This window comes from Propithecus coquereli, unplaced genomic scaffold, assembly GCF_000956105.1.
Source record: "Propithecus coquereli isolate 6110/MARCELLA unplaced genomic scaffold, Pcoq_1.0 Scaffold295, whole genome shotgun sequence".
NCBI classification, from domain to species: Eukaryota; Metazoa; Chordata; class Mammalia; order Primates; family Indriidae; genus Propithecus; species Propithecus coquereli.
Genome location: NW_012148563.1, coordinates 2,169,076 through 2,189,083, shown reverse-complemented (window position 1 = coordinate 2,189,083; position 20,008 = coordinate 2,169,076). Strand labels below are relative to the sequence as shown.

Genomic DNA, 20,008 nt, shown 5'->3' with positions numbered 1-20,008 from the left:
ATGGCAGATCTCTGCAGTTGTACACAGGCCTCTTTAAAATAAAATATTTGTCATTAATGATCTTGCATTCATTTGATTATCAAGAAATTTGGAAAAGCAGTTTAACACTAAAAATATGAAAGATTTTAATTCCCTATACAGATCCATCTGAAGACCCTCCATCCTGAGATGCTGAAAGACAAAAGAAAATAGAACAATCTAGGAATTTTCATCTTCAGTTTAGGGCTAATGGAAGGGAAAATATAAAAGCACAATAAGCATATTCAAAGGTGAGCTTCCAAAAAGTAGTCTTTTATCCATAGGCAAGAAAATGAATCTCCACCTTAAACTTCACACCTTATAAAAGTATTAACTCAAATGGGTCATGGACTTACATACAGAACTATGAAACCTTGAGATTAAAACATAGGAAAAAAACCTTCAGGATCTAGGGCTATGCAAAGAGTTAGACTAGACACCAAAATCAGGATCCATAAAAGGAAACATTAATAAATTGGACCTCATCAAAACCAAAAACTTTTATTCTGTGAAGACCCAATGAAGAAGATGAAAAGACAAGAAAATATTTGCAAACTTATCTGCCTGACAAAGGACTAGTGCCTAGAGTATTTAAAGAATGCTCAAAATGTAACAGTTAAAAAAAATAGTCTTTCTTTTGAATCCTTGGTTTTAAATCCAAAATCGTTGAGGATTGCTGATGAGGAGTTCCCCTGCCGGAAGCACTTTAATGGAGGAGAGTGTTAGCGCCAGTATTTCCTGCAAACCCATAGCAGTCCTGCAAATGTGCTTTCAATACTGAAGTAATCTCATTTGCCTCACAGTTGCGTAGACCTCACGCTGGCTTTAGAAACAAAAATAACGGACGTGGAACACTATGCAATCCATCTCTACAACTGTCTTCTCTGTTATTTTCCGAGCCACATGTTAAACCATTTGGAACTATTTAAAGTGGTTTTGACCTGTCTTAACACATGATCACATGAACACTAAAGAGTCTTCTCTAAATTCACTCCAGCCATAAAATGACTGAACTTAGTGACAAATTCTGGAAAGATCCTTGGACCTATATCCAGCACAATTCACTTTCAAAGCATTTATTTATCTGCAGAGCCACCAGACATATCTCTGCCCACAGCGCCTCCTCTCCAATCTCTTGGCCCAAAGGGGTGCTCCATACTGAACTATTGAGCCAACCACATTCTTAAATTATTTTAGAGCATTTCAAGCCAAATTCTGCACAGCTTCACAAAGATGGAAACGTGAGTGTCGTCATTTCCAAAGGAAGCTATCAGGAAAGAGGATGTCATCGTGGACAGGTAGATGTTGAGCATATTCCATGTCCACCGAAGTGCAAGAAGGGAAGAAGATGCGAAGACATGAAAGGCTGGGCTGCCGGGCTGTGGAGACAATGGGGTCCTCAGCCTAGGGAACAGGGACCCTGTGGTTAGACCCCCTGAACTTGTACATAAACTTTTATGGGGAAGTGCATTCTCCTGGGGAAATGGTGTGTGAACTTTCATCGTGTTTTCAAGGGATCCTTCTCCATAAAATAGCTCAAAAACTGCTGCTTAGGAAAGGACGTGTCTGCTTGCACAGGTGCTGGGCCAGCAGAAGCTCTGCAGACCAGAAGAGAACGGTGATCTCTAAGTGCTGGAGGCAACAGGGGAGGGTTCACGGAGGATATGGGGTGTCCGTTGGGAGACTCTTTCAGGAGTCTACACTTATAGCCCAAGTCTACCCACATCTCCCCATCTCCATAGCTACCATCTGACCATGAGGCATCATGGCCTCTCGGGGACAACTACGCCAGCCTTCCAGTCCATGCCCCCACCTCCTCTCCTGCATGCTACCGTCTGTTCCCCACAGCAGCCAGAATGACCCTAAACTCTGCTCAGCACCTCTAACAGCACTGGGGACTCAAGAGCTGTGCAATCAGTATTTCTGAAGAAATGAATAAATGCTCAGATGAAGGCCTGCCCTAGAGTGGAAGTACTGGCTATAAAAAGATGGAACAGATGCAAGAGACATCAAGGACGACTGACCTGGCTGACTGGGTGTGGAAGTTCCTATTGAATGTCCCAGCTAAGTGCATTTCTGGAAGGACTGTCTTCTCAGTCCATCCACCACAAGAAGAGAGAACTAAGAATATGACGAAGGCAGTAGGGAGATTCTTTAAAGAGAGGCGACCCCTGGTGTCAACTGCTGCAGAACAGTCAAGGAGAATGCTTGAGAAAGCAGCGTGGCCGGGTTCTCCAGAGAAACAGAACCAATAGTACGTATGCATGCTCGGTATGTATGTCCTATGTGTCCTTTTGTAGTTGTATATAAGGGGACTTATTATAAGGCAGGGTCCACGCACTCGTGGAGGCTGAGCAGTCCCACATCTGCCATGCGGGAGCTGGAGACCTGGAAGAGCCGCTGGTGTAGTTCAAAGCCCAAGAGCCCAGGAGCCAGTGGCATGGGTTCCAGGCCACAGACGAAGGCCCGGGAGCTGAGCCAGCAGCCAGCTGGGTCTCCATGGCCCGTGCGAGAAACGTGGTTTATTCCTTAAACACAGATACCATCAAGGAAAAGTGGGACGGACGTGTTCGGGACACGGCTACACATTTTTAGACTTCACATCACAGATTCTCTCAGATCCGTCATATTTCTTTTGTGTGGGAAGAAAAGCACTCTGAAGCCCTAAAAGGCAGGAAGATTCCCCAGTGTTGACAGAAATGCATGAGCAGAAAACTAAAGCAATGTTCTAAATGCAAGCTCAAAAACAGTTATGAGATCTTGATTTTTTTTCCAAGTTAAATTCCATGAGCTATCATGTTGTTGGGTGTGTTTTTATTTTAAAAATGGAGTTTTTGGCCATGAGAGTTTCTGGACTGGCTTTCACTTCCGAATCTAGAGAAGGGGATTATTGTTCCTCTTTCATCAGTTCAATGAGAAATGATCAGTCTCTTCAAAATCACTGGTCCACCCCTGCCCACCCCCAGGACAGACCCCGAGGGCAGGAGCAGGTAATCTGCAGGCATTGAGTGATCAGGTTGACATTTGAACTTGCACGTTAACAGATATATGCCAAAATGTATATCCTCATTTCTGGAAATGTAACAGTCACGGCTCTATTTGAATTTTTCCACATGTCTACCAATGTGAGATGTCAACCATCCCTCAACAGCCTACTTCAGACACACGTATTTGGCAAAAGAATATTTTCAACAGAACCACCATGCATTTGACACACTCTTTAAGCCAGGCAGGAAAATATCTTAATAGTTAACATTTGAGGAGGCACATAGTTTATCTCTGACCACCCTCCTAATTTCACTAATACCAAGGATAAAATATTTGACCATGAAACCTCTTTTTGCAACATTCCTCTGCATTGTCATCTCTGCATCTCTCAGTATAGCTCATTGACTCTGAGTAAGAAAAGTTAAAAATATTCTGCACGCAGCATTCATCTGCATTGTGTAAGGACAAGTTTCACACCGTCAACCTACTAGAAATGGTCAGTTTCAATAAATCGCCTTTATAAATATGCATAGCCCCCCTTATCTGTGGTTTCACTTTCTAAGGTTTCAGTTACCCACAGTCAAGTGTGGCCCGAAAATATTAAATGAAAAAATTCCAGAAGTAAACAATTCATCAGTTTTAAATTTCGAGGCATTCTGAGTAGCATGATGAAATCTAGAGCCGTCCTGCTCCATCCTGTCCAGGACGTGAATCATCCCTTTGCCCAGCGTAGCCACCATGTATACACCACCTGCCTGTTACTGTGTAGGAAAAAAACATAGTATATGTGGGGTTCGGTACTATCGCAGTTTCGGGCATGCACTGGGTGTCTCAGAGCATATCCTCTGTGGATAAAGCAGACGTACTGTAATCTGCAAATTGAACGGAAAGGCCTCCATCAGCTTATTCTTAATGAACAACTGTTTTGTCCTGAGTGATTTGTAATTGATCGGGCCGTGAAAAGAAGGCAGGGAGCTGATCGGAAAGCAACTGGCCACTCCAGAGAAGCTGTGTGTTGAGCGTCTTAGCAGCACCAAGGACTGAGCAGGCCGGGTCTCACTGCTACTAATTGCGGTGTTTGAGGTGTCCTGGGGAAAGCGAGGCTCAGATGACTGGAGCTATGGAAATGACTCAATTTGCAAAAAAGAAAGGAAAGGTGCTGCAAACGCAGATCATGGAGTGCTGGTGTGGCCACGCGGAGGACAGAGAATACATGGACTCAACTCTCAGGTGGGTCTGGATGTGAGAACCCCTCTCACTTGCTGGTTACTCAGACAGCCAGCAGCATGGAAAGCCATGGGGATATCAGTGGGCCATGAATAAACACTGCACTCCAGTGAGATGGTGTTAGGGGGTGATTAGGTTTCAACATAAGAATTTTGAAGCCTCTGTGGGATGAACAGGCCATGAGCGCGGAGCCTTGTGGCTGGGGCCAGTGACCCTATGGAAGAGGCCCTGGAGGGCTGCCATGGCCCTTCCTCCGCGTGAAGATGTGGCTGAAAGTCCCTGTTTGTGAAGCAGAGAGCAGCCCTCACCAAGCACGGAATCTGCTGACACCGTGATCTAGGACTTGCCAACCTTCAAAACTATAAGAAATACATTTCTGTTGTTTATAAGCCACCCAGTTTACGATGTGTTGTTATAGCAGCCCAAGCTGACCAAGACATTAGGAATAAACGTACAAAACTAATTGAAATCAGTACAATTTCAAGGCAGGAGCAATCTTTCTGCATGGTACATGCATGAAAAAGGCAGGAGGACTCTGTCAACTCTGGGACTCATGGTGTGATGGAAACACCCAGAAGGCCACAGGCCACCTTCATTGTTCCTCAACTGGGAGCCTGACGGGCTAGAACATGCTCATGGGAGATAGACAGCAGGGAGAACAATCTGGAAATCTCCTCTTGAGCAATGGAAGGCTTCAGCTGGAGTAGACTTTGGGCATGAAATGGGTGTGGACTCTGAGGCTCCAGGAACTGGGCCTTGGCTGATAGAAGGGCGACCTCGGTGAATCTGGGACCCTCTCTCTAGCCGCCCACTCGAATCGCCTCCAGTGGTTTTAAGAAAAAAGACCTCCCAATGTCCACGCCCCTTTGGAAGAGATTCTCACTTAATTGGTCTGGGGCAGAGTAGGGTCCTGGGATTGTTTGTTCAGCTCCCCTTTGGGTTAAGTATAAAGAGTTTTCTAACAGTGGAGCGGCCACTCCCCAGTGAGTGTCGGAACACAAGTCACTGTTGGCCTCGGCCTTCCTCACCTCAGCAAGCAGGCCAGAGCAGAAAGGCCAGGTACAACAGGAGGCATGGGGTCTGGGAAGGTGACCCCAGTGCTCATGGGGGCAAATGTATATGATAGTCACGGGGCAGCCCAAGCCCCAGGAGCCACCTGGTAAAAGGTAACTCTGGCAGGCATCGGGGAGACGTCATGTAATGGGGGCCCCAAAGCATGGTCAGCAAGAATCTGGGTGCAGGAGGACCCAGGGACCCCACAGGCAGGCCCTGAAGGCACAGCCTGAAGCTTATAGCTCTAGTACCGAGCAAGCCCACACTTAGTAAGTGCTCAGGAAACGTTTGCAGGTACACAGGGGGGCTCATACATGTTCATTTGTAAAGATCAAGACAAAGTCATAAAGTTAGTAAACAAGCAAAAAAAAAAAACCAAACAAACAAAAATGAAGTTCAGCCACACCAACTAAAGAAATATAAATTTAAAATAAATACCATGTTACACCTATACATCTGGCAAAACTTGTAAATCATAATTATGCTGTGCTGTAACAGACAGGCATCACATATGCATGCAGACAAGGAAAGAGGAGAATGAAGAGTTCATTGAATAAAGGTGATAGTGATGGTGATACGGCTGATTTTTTCCCTTTGATTTTAAAATTTTCTCTGGTGGTGTCATTTGGGCAATTGATAAGCATCAGTTTGTTTTGGGGGGCTTTTTTTGTTTGTTTTTGCAAAATGTGCACTGTGGCCCTGCCATTGGCCAGCAGGAGGGTCCAGAGGGTGGCTTGAAGAAGCTGCTGTCCCCATCTGGGCATCCCTGACACGTGTGCAGAGGGCTGAGTGGGTGGAAGGGCTGGGATGTATCTGGGCTTGGGCTCATTATTGGGACTCTGGACTTGTTGGGTGGCAAGAACACAGGCTTGCCTCGGTCAGCTGGGATGCAACGGGGTTGGGAGCGTGGACAGCTCAAGGCCGAGAAGCCCAGCAGGCACGGCTGGAGGAGGGAGTCCTCAGGAAGAGGTCCCCCGGGGCCAGCTCCTCCTTCTCTGAAGACGATGCAGGCAGCCCGCATCCGCCTCACTCCCAGAGGCCGGTGATTCGGAGAGCCAGTGTGACTGCGGCCGCCTGCCTGCTGAGCAGGGCTGGCCAGTCCGGCTCCTCGGACAGTGCCTCCCTCTGTTCAGAACAGCCTGCAGCCACTTGGCTGAGCCGGGCCTGGTGGGTGTGGTGGTGGAGAAGTTTCCATCAGGAAGGGCAGGCACCACGGCAGAGTGCCGAGGGCACTTGTCTGGCCCCAGCACAGTAAAAGATTCAGAAAAAAACAGGAGAAAAATGACTGTGGGTTTGAGAGAGTGGATTCAATCTTCCTTGTGGAATTTTTCTCTACCAATAATTGTCAAAATGGGCAAAATATAAAATGTTTAAAACAGCAACCAAAGAAAGGGATACATCAAATAAACTTCAAGACTGTTTATCAAAGAAAAATGTATTTAAAAGGGAAAACAAAGTTTCCTCTGTGCTTTGTCCTGTAGTTAAAAAGTGACTGCCACCGCTGTCATCACCGCACAGAAGACTGTGCCGTAATAGTCACGGGAGTGTGTAGCATCTGCTGTTCTATATTAGCAGGATTAGCTCTTTCCAGAACCAGCCTTGCAATGCCCTTCCCCTTGAGAAACTTTATATTTGTTATAGAAATGAAGCTGTACAAACAGACCTATAAATTTTACTTTTACTTGCACGGCTTAAACACCTGTTACATGCAAGGCTCTGTGCCGGTTCTGCATAGGGCTCGACACATTCAGCCAGGTGGAACCCTCTCCAGGAGGGGGTCTCACGGCCCAAGAGAGCAGTTAAGACAGTCACACAAATAGCCAGTCACGTGCACAGAGAAACAGGTGCCAGGAAGTACAAGCAAATCCTGCAGAGCACCGGGCCTTTTTCACCTGGGAGAGCCCAGGACGGCTTCACAGAGGAGGGCACATTTGCCTTGGGCCTAAGAGGAATTTTCCTCCAAAGAAGACGGGAGAAGGCAGTCGTGCTCAGAGAGAAGGTAGGCACCCATTCCCCCACCCAGCCTCCCCCCACCCCGCTGCAGCCAGAGCGGTGTCCCAGCCGGCCGGCCAGTCTGTTCACACCAGGCTCCTGCTGCTGCTGCCTTGCTCTTGAACCAAGTTCAAGCTCTCTGAAGAGCACAGCTCATGGCTCTTCCAAGGCCAGCCCTTCCTCTCTCCCTCCCTCCCCCTCTCCCTCCTCTCCTCCTCCCCCAACCCCCTCCACCTCCCCCGACTCCAGCCTATGTCTGTGCCGCCCCCACACGGTACACCTGGCTACCAAACTGCTTTCAGTCGTCCAGATGAAACAGCCTCCCCCGCTAGACTCCACTCGCGCTGTCCTTCTGCTGCAAACACGTTGCCCCACCACATTCCCCTTCCCTGGAGTCCTCCCCCTCCCCCTCCCCCATCCACCTGTAGGGGCTCCCAGAGGCCAAATACAGTACGATCAAGTATCCAAAACAATAATGGATGGCAACGCATTGACTAAAAAGTAACAAAGATTCATGAGTCCTTAAGTCCTTAGTGATAGAGAGAGAGAGAATATGAGAATATGCCCAACAATAAATCATATTTCTGAGAATACTAATTAGAGTTGTTTTAAATTTCTCTTCTATCCATGAATTATCTCTTTCCTTTGGACATGCTTTTTCCGGCAGTGGTCTTCTTGCTCCTCTTGCAGGCTTTTCTCAATAACTGGGTCTCTTGGTAGCTAAGAGTGGGGCAGTTGCCAACTCTGAGCATTGTGTCCTGGGTGGGACTCTTAGCCAGTGAGTTTGGTGTAACCTGAGTCCTGACAGGTGGGTTAATTGTTCCATAGGCTTTGAGCCTCCTGGCGTTTCTGGGTCCAGGTTCCCTCCCGGGTTCTGTAAGGTGAGGGGCTTCCCTGCTAGCCGCAGCCCCCTGTGTGTTCCATGAGCTGCGGTTTCCAGCCTTCCATGGCACCCACCTCCACACGAAGTGAGAATCCCCAGTCCCCTGGCACCCTGGGCCTCCCCTTGCAGCTCTTGCATCTCTCCTCTCTCGGTCTTCCCGCTCCTCTGAAAGCTCCAGGAGAGCAAGGACATCCCAGTGCCTGCTGCCTGGCAAATACCTGAACGAAGGACTAAACCACCTCCACAAAAGCAAAGCTGAAAGACATGACACAGGCCCGAAGGTGGCCCGGGAGGCCAGCGTGGCTGACACAGATGAGAGTCGGGCACGGACAGGGAGGAGAGCTGGCAAGTGATGAACGAGCTCAGGAGGCTGCAGAGAGCCCCAGAGATGCTTGGGTGGGCTGAGACTCGGCGCTCCCTCGGGCTGGGAGCGCTCTGAGGATGCTCGAGCTCGCACCCGCACGCTGCACGGCGGCTTCTCCTGTGCAGCCGTGACTATGCCGCGGGCGCCGCGCTTCTCAGCACGTGGGCACACGCTGGGGATCGTCTGCATGGCTCCAGACAGACCTCTTTGATTCAGTAGTTGTGTTTTATTCTAGTGTGTGTTAGAAAACCAACAGCCTATCAACTGTGGTTTCACCATAGTATTAGAGAGTTTCCTCTTTAAAGAGCATAAATTATGTTAGTGATAGTCATGCTTCCAAAAACATAAATAAATAAAGAGTATAAATTTAAAAGTGAGTCTACTTAAAGAAACAGTGCTTCTGGTGGTCGGGGATCTCAGATCTGGCAAAATTCTCCATGAGGGATGCAGGGAAGTATCGTGACACAGTGCAGATGTTGGGCGGAAGTGTGTGGCCCTTGTACTCTGACAGGTGTCCTTGGACTGTAGATTCCCTGCCGGATACCAAAGCAAAGAATCAGGCTGGGAGTGGCAATTCTCAGGTTGAACATGTGATTTTTTAATTGAGGGAAAATTCACATAACATAAAGTTAACCATTTTAAAGTGCACAATTCCATGGCAGTTAGTACATTCACACTGTTGTGCAGCCATCACCTGTATGTAGTCCCAGAACGTTTTCATCTCCCCTAACGGAGGCCCTGTCCCCACTCCCCTCTTCCCCACCCCCCACCCCCTGGCAACCACTGATCTGCTTCCGTCCCTGTGGCCCTGTCTGGTTTTCATGCACATAGGGTTGTACAAATAGGGCTGCTCTCAAGGTGCGCGCATGCTACGGCGCGCGTCAGTGCTCCGTTCCTTTCTTTGGGAGAACTAAATATTCCATTGTGTGGATAGACCACATTTTGTTTATCTTCTAGACGATAATGGGTGGATTGAATGTGCACTTTCTCTATTCTTGTTTCATCCAACAAATGTTTGTTAAACACCTGCTGCACACAGGCACAGGTGCCAGGTTTGGGGCCCTACGGGCCGTCCCTGCTGTCAGCGCCCTGTCTGTGTGGTGAGGAATCAGGGGAGGTGGACAGTGGCAGGGGTGAGGGCTGCAGAGGCAGGTTGGAGCCCGGTCTTGGGGGCCGCACATGGAAGGGCTGTGCATAGCCTGCTGAGGGGCTTGACCTTCATCTTGTGGGGGCGGAGCCTCCAGGGAGCTCCAAAGAGACCCCTCTGTGGAGCTTCAAAGGGAGGAGGTCATGAAGCCAGGTCTGCCACGAGCCCCTGCTGGCAGGAAGGGGGTGGCCCTGAGCTGGACACCCTAGGCACAAGGGCCAGAGTAGCGGGACGGGGACTGGGGGGAGGGGGAATGCCAGGAAAGCTTAGAGGGCCAAACAGGTGGGGTTTGGGGCTTGCTTGGCCACGGGGAGTGAAGAATGAGGAGAAAGACGTCAGGATCCAAGGCACAGATGCTGTACAACACCAGGGCATGAAGGCGCACAGTGTTTGGCCGCCACATCCCAGAGCCTGACACTGGAGCCCAGAAAAGGAGGGTCACGTCAGGTGCCAGAGCCATGGGGTGCCCCGGAAGCCACCCGGTGGAGAGATGCTCGCATTATCTCACTGTCTGCTTCCCCTGTAAGCTGCACAGGGAGGATGTGGAACACTTTGGAAACTCGTGGACGTAATGCAGACCAGTGTCATTCCTTTTGCCCTTCCCGAAGGTAGCCATGGCCATGACATTGGTCATCAGAAGCCTGACTATAGATACGCTGCAAACATTGTTGCCTGGAAACATAAGATGAGGGGTTGCAAGGCAGAGCTCTCACTGTTGGGAGCAGGTGGACCCTGGTGGCCCAGGGGTAGAGGGGTGTTGTTCTGGGGCTCAGAGCAGAGCTGTGGCCTGTGCAGGCGGTGGGTGGCACTGCAGTCTCCCATCTTGGTGCACACAGAGTCGGCAGCTGAGGACGACATGGTCAGGCGTCTCTGTCATGGAGAGGCAGGGCGCCCGGGCCAGGCTAGCTAGACCCCAGCTCCAGGAAGGAAGCAGGGCCTCCAGGAAGGAGACAGGACCAAAGCGAGACATGAAGTACCCCAGGGAGGCCACTGAGAAGGGAAAGCCGGCACCAGCAGAAGACACTTCCGTGAACCTGGGCCACCCACACCCTGCTTGGTGGACGGCCCTCCCTGCGCAAACAGCCCAGGGCAAGCTGCCCAGGGGACAGGACCTGGGCCTGAGGGACATAAACCATCATCCTGGTCATCGCAGTGCACGCCTTTTTACTGTCTGGTCTTGGCAGATAAACTGTGCCTGTAATTAACAAAAATATTATTCTGCTTTGGACAGGAAGAAGAAGAGGAGTGGAAGATGTCACCGAGTGTTTTCCTTCACACGATGGAGGAAGGAAATAACTTATACAAAGGTCAGTTAGGAGGACTTGCGTGGTAAGTGAGACGTCACTCTGTCTGCCCACCACATGTGGGGAAGAGTTAGATGCCCCGTCATGAAAGGCCACAAGTATGTAATTGGTGAAAGAGCAAGACACATACAGGATGAGAACATAATCGAAACCTACATCCTCCTTTTGAACCCCTAACACTTCCACTGAACATTCTCAGCTTAGTGACAGGGAGGAAAGTTATTTCCTAGATTGTTTAGATTAAGAAAATTGATACCGTATGTACAGTAAAATGTCTTAATCCTATTAGACTGAGGCATGCGCCTGAATTCTGATACATGCTTCTTTTGTGGGTTGTTCGGCGTAATTAGCATAGCTATAATCTGGCTGGATCTGCAAGCGTGTGAATTGGTCTTTCAGATATTTCCATTATAATTTCCTGGAACTATTATCCAATTCCTTTGGTTCTACGCCACCCTCAGGATAAATCCCAACACAGAATGACCTGCCAAGACGACCCTGGGCCTTAGTGCTATTGTGTAAGTTCCTGACAAATGCAATAAGGATGTGAAGTAGAATGTTTCCCAGTGTCAGTCATTCCTGCCTCCTTTCCAATTCCGGTCTTATCTAGACAGTGCTGGTACTATTCTTGACTTTATATATTTTTAAATTCACTCACAGTTTTCATACCAATAAATTCTCATCCTAAGCAACAATATCAATGTAGTTATAGGTTTGATATGCTAATTATGGAAGATAAAAATGTCTGTGTACCACTGCAAATTCTCTTAGAGACCACTGGTGGCAAGGGTCCCACCATGCACTAGACACTGGACTAGGCCGGGAGCCCAGAGGAAATGATGACTTTGGCAGGATTTGTCAGTTGATTTCACTGGGGAGAAAGGAGGTCAAAGGGGTAAACTAATATTTATCGAGTGCACAAGACGTGCAAGGCGTATTGTTTTCCATGCTCATCCCATTTAATGTTCACAACGACCAGGAGAGGTAGCTGTTGCTCTCCTCGCGTCAGCAGACACTGGTAGAAGGCCCGCCGTCCTCCAAATGTGACAGTTCATCAACTCTGACACAGCAATGCAGAGCAGTTGCTATCAAAATCACCTTCACATTCATTCAACAAACACTGAGTGTCTCCAGTGTGTCAGGTGCAATGCCAGCCTGGATGACACAAGGATGATACCTGCCACCAACAGCTCATGATACACTGGGTGTCACAGCAGCGGATGGGGTGGGGATAGTGGCACAAACTGGGTAGTTTATATAAATTGGGATGACAGCTGGGAGTTACAGTAATCCACGGGCCACAGGCCTGGCTGGGGGCACCCCTGGAACTCAGTGTGTGTCTGCAACAGTAATGCCACTTAAGGCCCTGCTCCGTATGGCATCTTGTGGTCTTTACAGCAACCCTCATTTGCTTCGTATTCTACATATCTGTCATCAGCCTTCAAGATAATTTCCCAGGTTTCAAACATGTCAGGTAACCTACGAGTTCATTTTCTCCTGAAAACCTCCCTCCCGCACCCCTCCCGGTCAGCTCCGATCCTTGGGCCTTTCTTGGCCTTTGCTGACTGCTTGCCACTCCCTTGTTTCGGTGGGGCTCATCCCAAGACATCCCACCACGTACATCTGCGTGTCATCCTGCACTCACGCTTGGGTGACAGTTTCCTGGGCGTTTGGAAGGCATGGCCCCTGCTCCTCTGATAACACCACATGAAGACAGTGAGGGCACAGGAAGAAAGCGGGGAGAGAGCAAAAGGCTGCTCCACATGGCAGCAAGTCAGGAACTCATGCCCGAAACTCACGCATCGTGAAAGCGTATGAGCGTGTTGTGTGCCCACGGGGAGAAGCACACGGAAACCGCTGAGAGCGCTCCTGCGAAGCTAGACCATTCCACACACCCTGGTGGGTGCTGCACTTCCTCTGACACACCGAGACCCTGCACCCACCCTGTCCCGCTGCACTTAGCACGTGGCCGTGAGCCTGTGTTCACGGTGTTTCCCGCCGGGACGCCCAGACCCCGAGGGCAGGCCTTTCCATCGTTTCACTCCGAGAGCAGTGCCTGGCCGTCAAAATTGAATAACTGAATTCATTCCATGTATTTTTAATGAATGAATCAATTTAGGAAACGATGCCATTGGGCAATCTAACTGGCAGGTAGACAGGTGGAACAGTTTTTTTATTATAATCCTTTTCATACTCTGTATAAAATGATGTGTATTATTTCGATAAAAGCAAAAATGAATTTGGGGAAAATCTAATGTTCCCATGGGAAGCCAAGGCTTGCAACCCACTAACCCACCCAAAAGCTCTTAAAACTATCCACACCTTTTATGTAATATCGGTTTCCATGAAGGCTGAAAACCCAAGCAGCGTCCCTCCAGAGCAGCCAACCTGAAGTGTCATTCTGCTAGTTGGAGGTTGTGGCACTGGGTGTGTTATCTGCCAGGTCCTTGGTAACTTAAAGAAATGAAATGTCTTCGTCTTAGAATTCTTTTCTTAAAAATCAAAGGTTTTCCTTTTCAAATAAAACATTAGCATTTTAATCACTAAGATTATCCCGCCCCCCGCCCCTTTCTTCACCCCCCCACGTGTGAAACTGCCTCGGCCTCGCTTTTCACAATCTCAGGATAAAAGCTCTTTCTCCGCTCTAGGAGAGAGTGGGGCAGTTGTTGCCCTTTGAGGGCCATGAATAGCTTCCTGCATTTATAAACGTCCATGAAATTCTTGAAGGGATTGAAAAGTGCCCTGCGCAAAAGTGTCATGAGAAAAGCAAAGTTTCGGTGGAAAACTCAATCCGTTTAAACCATCTACGGGGGACACGCGCAAAGCTGCTCCCAGTGTTTCATTTTGAAATACAGTCACAGCCCCGGAATGAGAATCCAGCCCACCACTGTCTCTACGCGCACAGCCGCGTCGTGGCTTCCTTTCTGTTAAATACTCGGCATTCCTTTTTTTATGAAATTCTTTGTTTCTCGAATTTAGTGAATCTATCTAGTGAAAAAAAAAGAAAAGTAGCATTCTGAAGTAACAAAGCTATTTTGTTTAAAATATCTTAATGTAACAGGTAAGTGTTGTTGAAGATTTAATAATCCTACAAGGGGGAACTCTGCAAAGAGTTATTAGTAAATAGTACATTATAACACATCTGAACCTCTTTTCTCAAGGGGGAAAGCTTAAAGTTTTAAACACATAAAAAGAATCATTTATTACCTTTCTTACATTTTATTTCTACATGTTATTCCTACATTTTGAAGTTTTCCAGTTTAAGCTTAGGTACATTTCAGAAAATGTACTAAAAAAGAGCAATTATCTTCAAATGAGGAAATCATAAAGTAACTGAGCGCCCGGTGTACACACATCATACAAGCTAACCACGAAATCCACCTTCTGTGGGGGTTCAGGGCAAAGAAAGAACTTCCAGATATGAGTGGCTTACGGTATTTTTCAATCAGCCGGATGACATAGACGATCTGCGTGATGCATGTGTTCTATGTGTTCTGTGCCCTGGCTCTCAGGCCCGCACCCGCCAGGAGGGTTATGTGACAGGAGAGGAACCCATCCGGGCTCTCCAGCCAGCTCTGGTGTGCCCACTCCAGCCTGCCAGCCTTCTTCAGTTCCTCTCCCCTTCTGTCCTCACACCTCAGTTCTGGCTGGTCGCCTGGACTTAGACTCACCTCCGCGGCTGCCCTCCGACTGATTTCCAGGGGGCACGATCCGTGCCCTCTCCCCACCCCCAGCATCCGCCCTGTGCTCTGTGCCCCAATCCCCGGGCCACCTCTCATGTGGCCTCCGTGTCTGGGGAAGGACACATAAGTGCATTGATTCTATGAAAACTTTACCACCCTTGTGATTTATTTGTTGTCTCTTTCTTACAAGTCCACATTAAGCATTCTAGATGAAATTTGGGTCCTCTCAGCACCATCATTTTCAAAAACCTGCTTGCCCAACCTTGCATCACGGTGGGCTGAGCCTTCATGTCTTTGTGGCAGAGGCTGAGGTCAGCGCTGCCCAGAGCACAGCTCGTTTGGACGCGCGGGAATCCGGGCAGGCTCTGCTCTGGCCGACACCTGCTGAGCCAAGCTGCCCACAGCCCATCCAGGCAGGAGCATGGGCCCGCTTCCCCTGTGAGTGGCGGACAGCCATTTCTGCGCAGAAACCCCATGCTAAACACCGGTGTCAGCATCTGCAGCTGGTGGAGCCGACCCACACTTTTTGAAAACTGGAATTGCATTTCCATGTCCCATCTTCCTGCAGTTGTCCTGTTCCTCAGGGTCCTTGCTGACCACTCTAAGATGGACAGTCACTGGCCCCCTAGGGCCCACAGATTCCTCTTTGCTGACACATGTCTGCTTTAGCACAGCTGTTTCCAGTGCAGCAGCCAACCTGCTGGTTCCTCTGCTCCAGGGAGGTAGATTGTCAGTAAGGCAAGCTGAGACCCTGTGAGACGCTGCTCTGGGGGATGGCGGCAACTATTTGGGCTAAACTGGAAACTTTACATGTTTTATTCCACTTACCCCCTCCCTAGCAGTATGAGGAAGGGGGTGTTTTTATTACTTGGAAAAGGAAACAGGTTCAGCAAGGCTGTCACCTGCTAAGGTCAACAGCTGGTAGGTGGTAGGACAGGGGTTCCACCTGATCCCAGGCTGTAGCCCTGGCACCGGCTGCGCTGCCCAGGCAGGTGTCGGGTGGCCAAAGCCCTCAGGACGACAGTCTTGCCCATTTGCCAGCTCTGAGCTGTGTATCACAATCTTGTCACCATCTTCCTGTCTCTCCCTGGAGTCTGGCTTTTCCCGGCTCACATCGCATCTCGTCCCTCCTTTCTCGCTGGTTTGCCCACGGGATTCTCCAGGGCCCTTCTCTGCTCTCGGTCTTCCCATTCGATTACCCTGGTTCTCGGTCGCAGCCAGACTCCTGCTTCTGTCTCACTGTGACTTTCGAGTGTGAGCACTGCCCTCTCCTTCCCCAGCCACTCGCATCGGCCTCGGGGCCCCCGTGCTGTGCTCGTGGGGGAACCTCCGTCCATCCATTCATGACGCCACCTGCCGTGGAGGCCCCACAGACTCTTCTTCCTCCCAAGTTGTAGCCACTGTCTGGCAGGGGTTGGGTCACTTCTGCCTCTGCCTCGGGGCCCTCAGGTGCCTTCCCAAGTTGGAGGTCACCACAGCACGAGGTGAGTTCCCAGTGAAATGTCCAGACTGGGTGGCGGTTGTCAGTTTGGTGAGTTCCAGCAAATTCCCTTCACATTCTGAAAATAGATTCCAGGAAGAGACCCCATTTCCCAAGCTGGGAAGTCTCGTCTTCCCATGGGAGATCATGCCCAAGCCCCGCTGCAAGGACCCCATTGTTCCAAACCTCAGCATACATGTGGAATTCCCGTCTGGGAAATGAGCTCTATCTCAGTTTATTTTAGTGATAGGAAATTATTCTTATTTTCTCCAAGGTCAGCTTTCTCTAGGTCCATCCTCCTAACCACCAAGATAAGACAAAAGGGAAATTTAAAATACACAATTGCAAAAACATCCAAAAAGTAATTCAAAAATATAGCTGTTGAATTAGGGGAAAGTCATGGATATTTGTGTATTTAGTTTTGTCTGTTTTATAACAGGGGACGAGGGTAAATTATTGGAGAGAGTTCAACATGGCAAAAAATCTTTCATACTTTTAACAAATCATTTGAATAATAAAAGTAATATAAAACATATTACAAAAAGAGTAACCTATAATTCTAAAATCCCACTATTAACATGTTGTTTTTATATGGCTATAATAATAGAGTAGGATACTATTTGCATAACAATTTTTTGCTTGATATTTTCACATTAGCAATTTTCTTTTTTAAGATATTATACAAGTACATATATGAATCTCATCACTTATTTTATTCAAATTTTCATTCTATGCAATAAGATATAAAGTTAGACTCATGTTTATATTGCAATAACTGCTTTCATTAACCTACATGTTGAAAAAGTTTTTTCATTTTCTTTTTCTTTATCCTTCTGGAGTATAGACAGGTGGATGAATAAAGATGAATCTTGGAATTTCCCTCAAGACTATGATCCAGAACTGATCAAAGAGGAGAAATGGAAAGAATTAGAGTTGGAGCTAAGGGTGCAGGTATAGCTGCATTTCTGTTGTAGTAATGACACGTCACCTACTGCAGTGATTGTGCTTCTTTACAATTTCCTATTAATGACCTATCTCATGATTTCACATAGAAAACGCAGGGCATGCAAAGTTGCCTAAAAGGAGTATGTTTTGTATTTACCTAGGTTGATGAGCTGATGAGGCAAGAACTAAAAAACTTGAAACTAGCTGTGAACAGAGAAAAGGAATACCCAGTCAAACCAAGAAAGAATAAAGAGAAGGTGAGTAGTGAATGACTGTAGGGAGGGGGTAGGTTCAGTCATGACAAGGAGCCCCTGCCCATGCAGTGGCATGTCCAGGAGGGCTGCCTGTGGACGCCTCACAGAGAAACACACCTTCCTTTGGTAAATTTACTTGGTCCACCATTTAGCCCGCAGGGTGTGGCCTCATAAATGGGACAGATCCAACCATCTGAGAGTGTCCTCTTCGAACTTCCCTCGGCCACAGATTCTTATCACCCAAGCCCCACGGGTAGGACAAGAACTATCAAAGAAGCCAGAGCACATGCCCCTCATCTCATGCTGGGGGTGGTCTACAGGGGGCCGTGGCAATGAGCAGGTTCCGTACAGGGATCATAGAGAAAGGAATCGGATGAATTGAATCGTAAGTTGCCACCAAGCTATCTCACAGTGGTTTATTTTTTCTTAGAGGTGTTGGGAATGATGGTTTGGTTTTATTTTACTTTATTTTTATTTCAATAGAATTAGAGGGTGCAGGTGGAGTTTTGTTACATGGATACGTTGTGTAGTGGTGAAGTCCGGGCTTTTAGTGTTCCCATCACCCAAATAGTGTACATTGTACCCTTTTCATCCCTCACTCCCCACCCTCCCTCCTTCCAAGTCTCCAGCATCTATCATGTCACTCTGTGTGACCATGCATACCTGTGGCTTAGCTCCCACTTGTAAGTGAGAACCTGCAGTCTTTGGCTTTTTGTTCCTGCGTTACTTCACTTAGGATAATGGCCGCTAGTTCCATCCTCAAAATGGGTTCAGAGCATTCAAAGTTCAGAGCATTCCAAGTTCATTTACCCGGGCCCCTACCTCTGCCTCCATCCTAGAGACAGCCTTGCTTGCCATCCGGGCCAACATATCCAAGGTAGAGAGCTAAGGCTGCTTCTCACAGGGAGTCTTTGTTCTGTGACAGCTTTCTCTAAGTTCCACGGCTGATCCACTTTTCCTGTGATTCACACATTCAGCTGCATTGGTGTCTAGTTTTCTCAGCTCAAGGGCCGTATGGTCTCTTTAGGATGACTCTACCTTGATCTGTTTTGTACTGATGTGGTTTAACTCTGAAGGCAACTGAATTTCCCTCATAGCTCTGTTCTGAAGGTCCATCATTGTAGTCCGATAACACTGATTTAACAACCAACAATCATCTACAGATGAAAGCACCTTCACAAGAGCTCTGGAGTCCAAGAGAGGGGGTGCAGCACCCAGTTGGAGCACAGAAACATTTTGAAAGATGCACCAAAGAGACTAAAAGGAAAAGTTTCACTTTGTCTATGTCACTCCTCCCCAAAGCCCACACATCTCCCAGGCCTACTAGTTCTCCCTTGCAGGAAAGGGACAGAGAAGTGAGCATCTGACTTCACCACTGACCCCACCACCAGACCACTCTCCTGCAGACCCTAGCACTACAGGCATCTTACAAACCCTGACACGAGGCAGGTCCTTGGACCCCAGCATCAGAAAGGAATCAAAGTATATCACTGCAAAAAAATCATCAAATTACAAAGGAAGACAATGAGAGAAGAACAAAAGAACCACAAAACAGAAAAAAAAATTGATAGGTCCTTACCTATCAATAATTACTTCAAATGTAAATGAATTAAACTCACCAATCAAAAGATATAGAATGGCTGAATGGATTAAAAGAAAACAAGATCCAACTATATGCCATCTACAAGTGATTCACATTAGATTTAAGGACACATATAGGTTGAAAGAGAGGGGATGGAAAAAGATATTTCATGCAAATGGTAACCAAAAGAGAGCAGAGGTGGCTATACTTAGACAAAACAGTCAAGTCAGAACCTGTCAGAAGAGACCAAAAAGATCATTACATAATGATAAAAGGGTCAATTCAATAGGAAGAGATAACAATTATATATGCACACTTCATCAAAGCATCTAAATATATAAAGTGAATATTAACATATCTGAAGGGAGGAACAGCAATACAATAATAGTAGGTGCCTTCAATATCCTACTTCTATAAAGGATGTACCACCCAGACAGAAAATCAGTAGGGAGACACAGCAGACTTGAATACCTCTGTAGACCAATGGTCCTAACGGTTATTCTACCCAGCAGCAGCAGAGTACACGTTGTTCTCAGGTACACATAGAACATTCTCCAGGATGCTCTCCACATGCTGGGTCACAAAGCAAGTCTTGATAAGTTTAAGAAGATTGAAAACATTCCAGATAACCTCCAACCACAGTGAGATGAAACTAGGAATCAGTAAAAAAGGAATATGGAAAATTCACAAATACGTGGAAATTAAATGACACACTCTGAACCATCGGGTCAAGGAAGCAATCTAAAGGAGAATTAGAAAATATCTCAAAACAAAAATGACAACAAAACATACCAAACTTTATAGCAAGAGCAGTACTAAAAGGGAAGGTTACATAAATGCCTACATTAGAAAAGAAGAAAGATCTCAAATAAACAACCTAACATACTTCAAGGAACCAGAAGAAGAGGGGAACAGTAAACCCAAAGCCAGGACAAGGAAGGAAATAATAAAGATAAGAGCAGAAATAAATGAAATAGAGAATTTTAAAAATTGATGAAACTAAGAATTGTTTTTCTGAAAAGATTTTAAAAATTGGCAAACTTTATGCTAGACTAAGAAAAAAAGAGAGAAAGCTCAAATAAATAAAT

General features: G+C 47.4%; 1 protein-coding gene across 1 annotated transcript in view; it reads left to right on the top strand.

Moving 5' to 3' along the window:
- Positions 1-20,008, top strand: part of IQCA1 (IQ motif containing with AAA domain 1) — a 176,208-nt gene that overhangs the window by 101,831 nt on the left and 54,369 nt on the right. Inside the window, 5 exon segments of the mRNA XM_012648831.1 lie at positions 5,135-5,155; positions 5,617-5,639; positions 10,904-10,979; positions 16,984-17,090; positions 17,246-17,341. Of these exon segments, the coding sequence (XP_012504285.1) occupies positions 5,135-5,155; positions 5,617-5,639; positions 10,904-10,979; positions 16,984-17,090; positions 17,246-17,341 (323 nt within the window).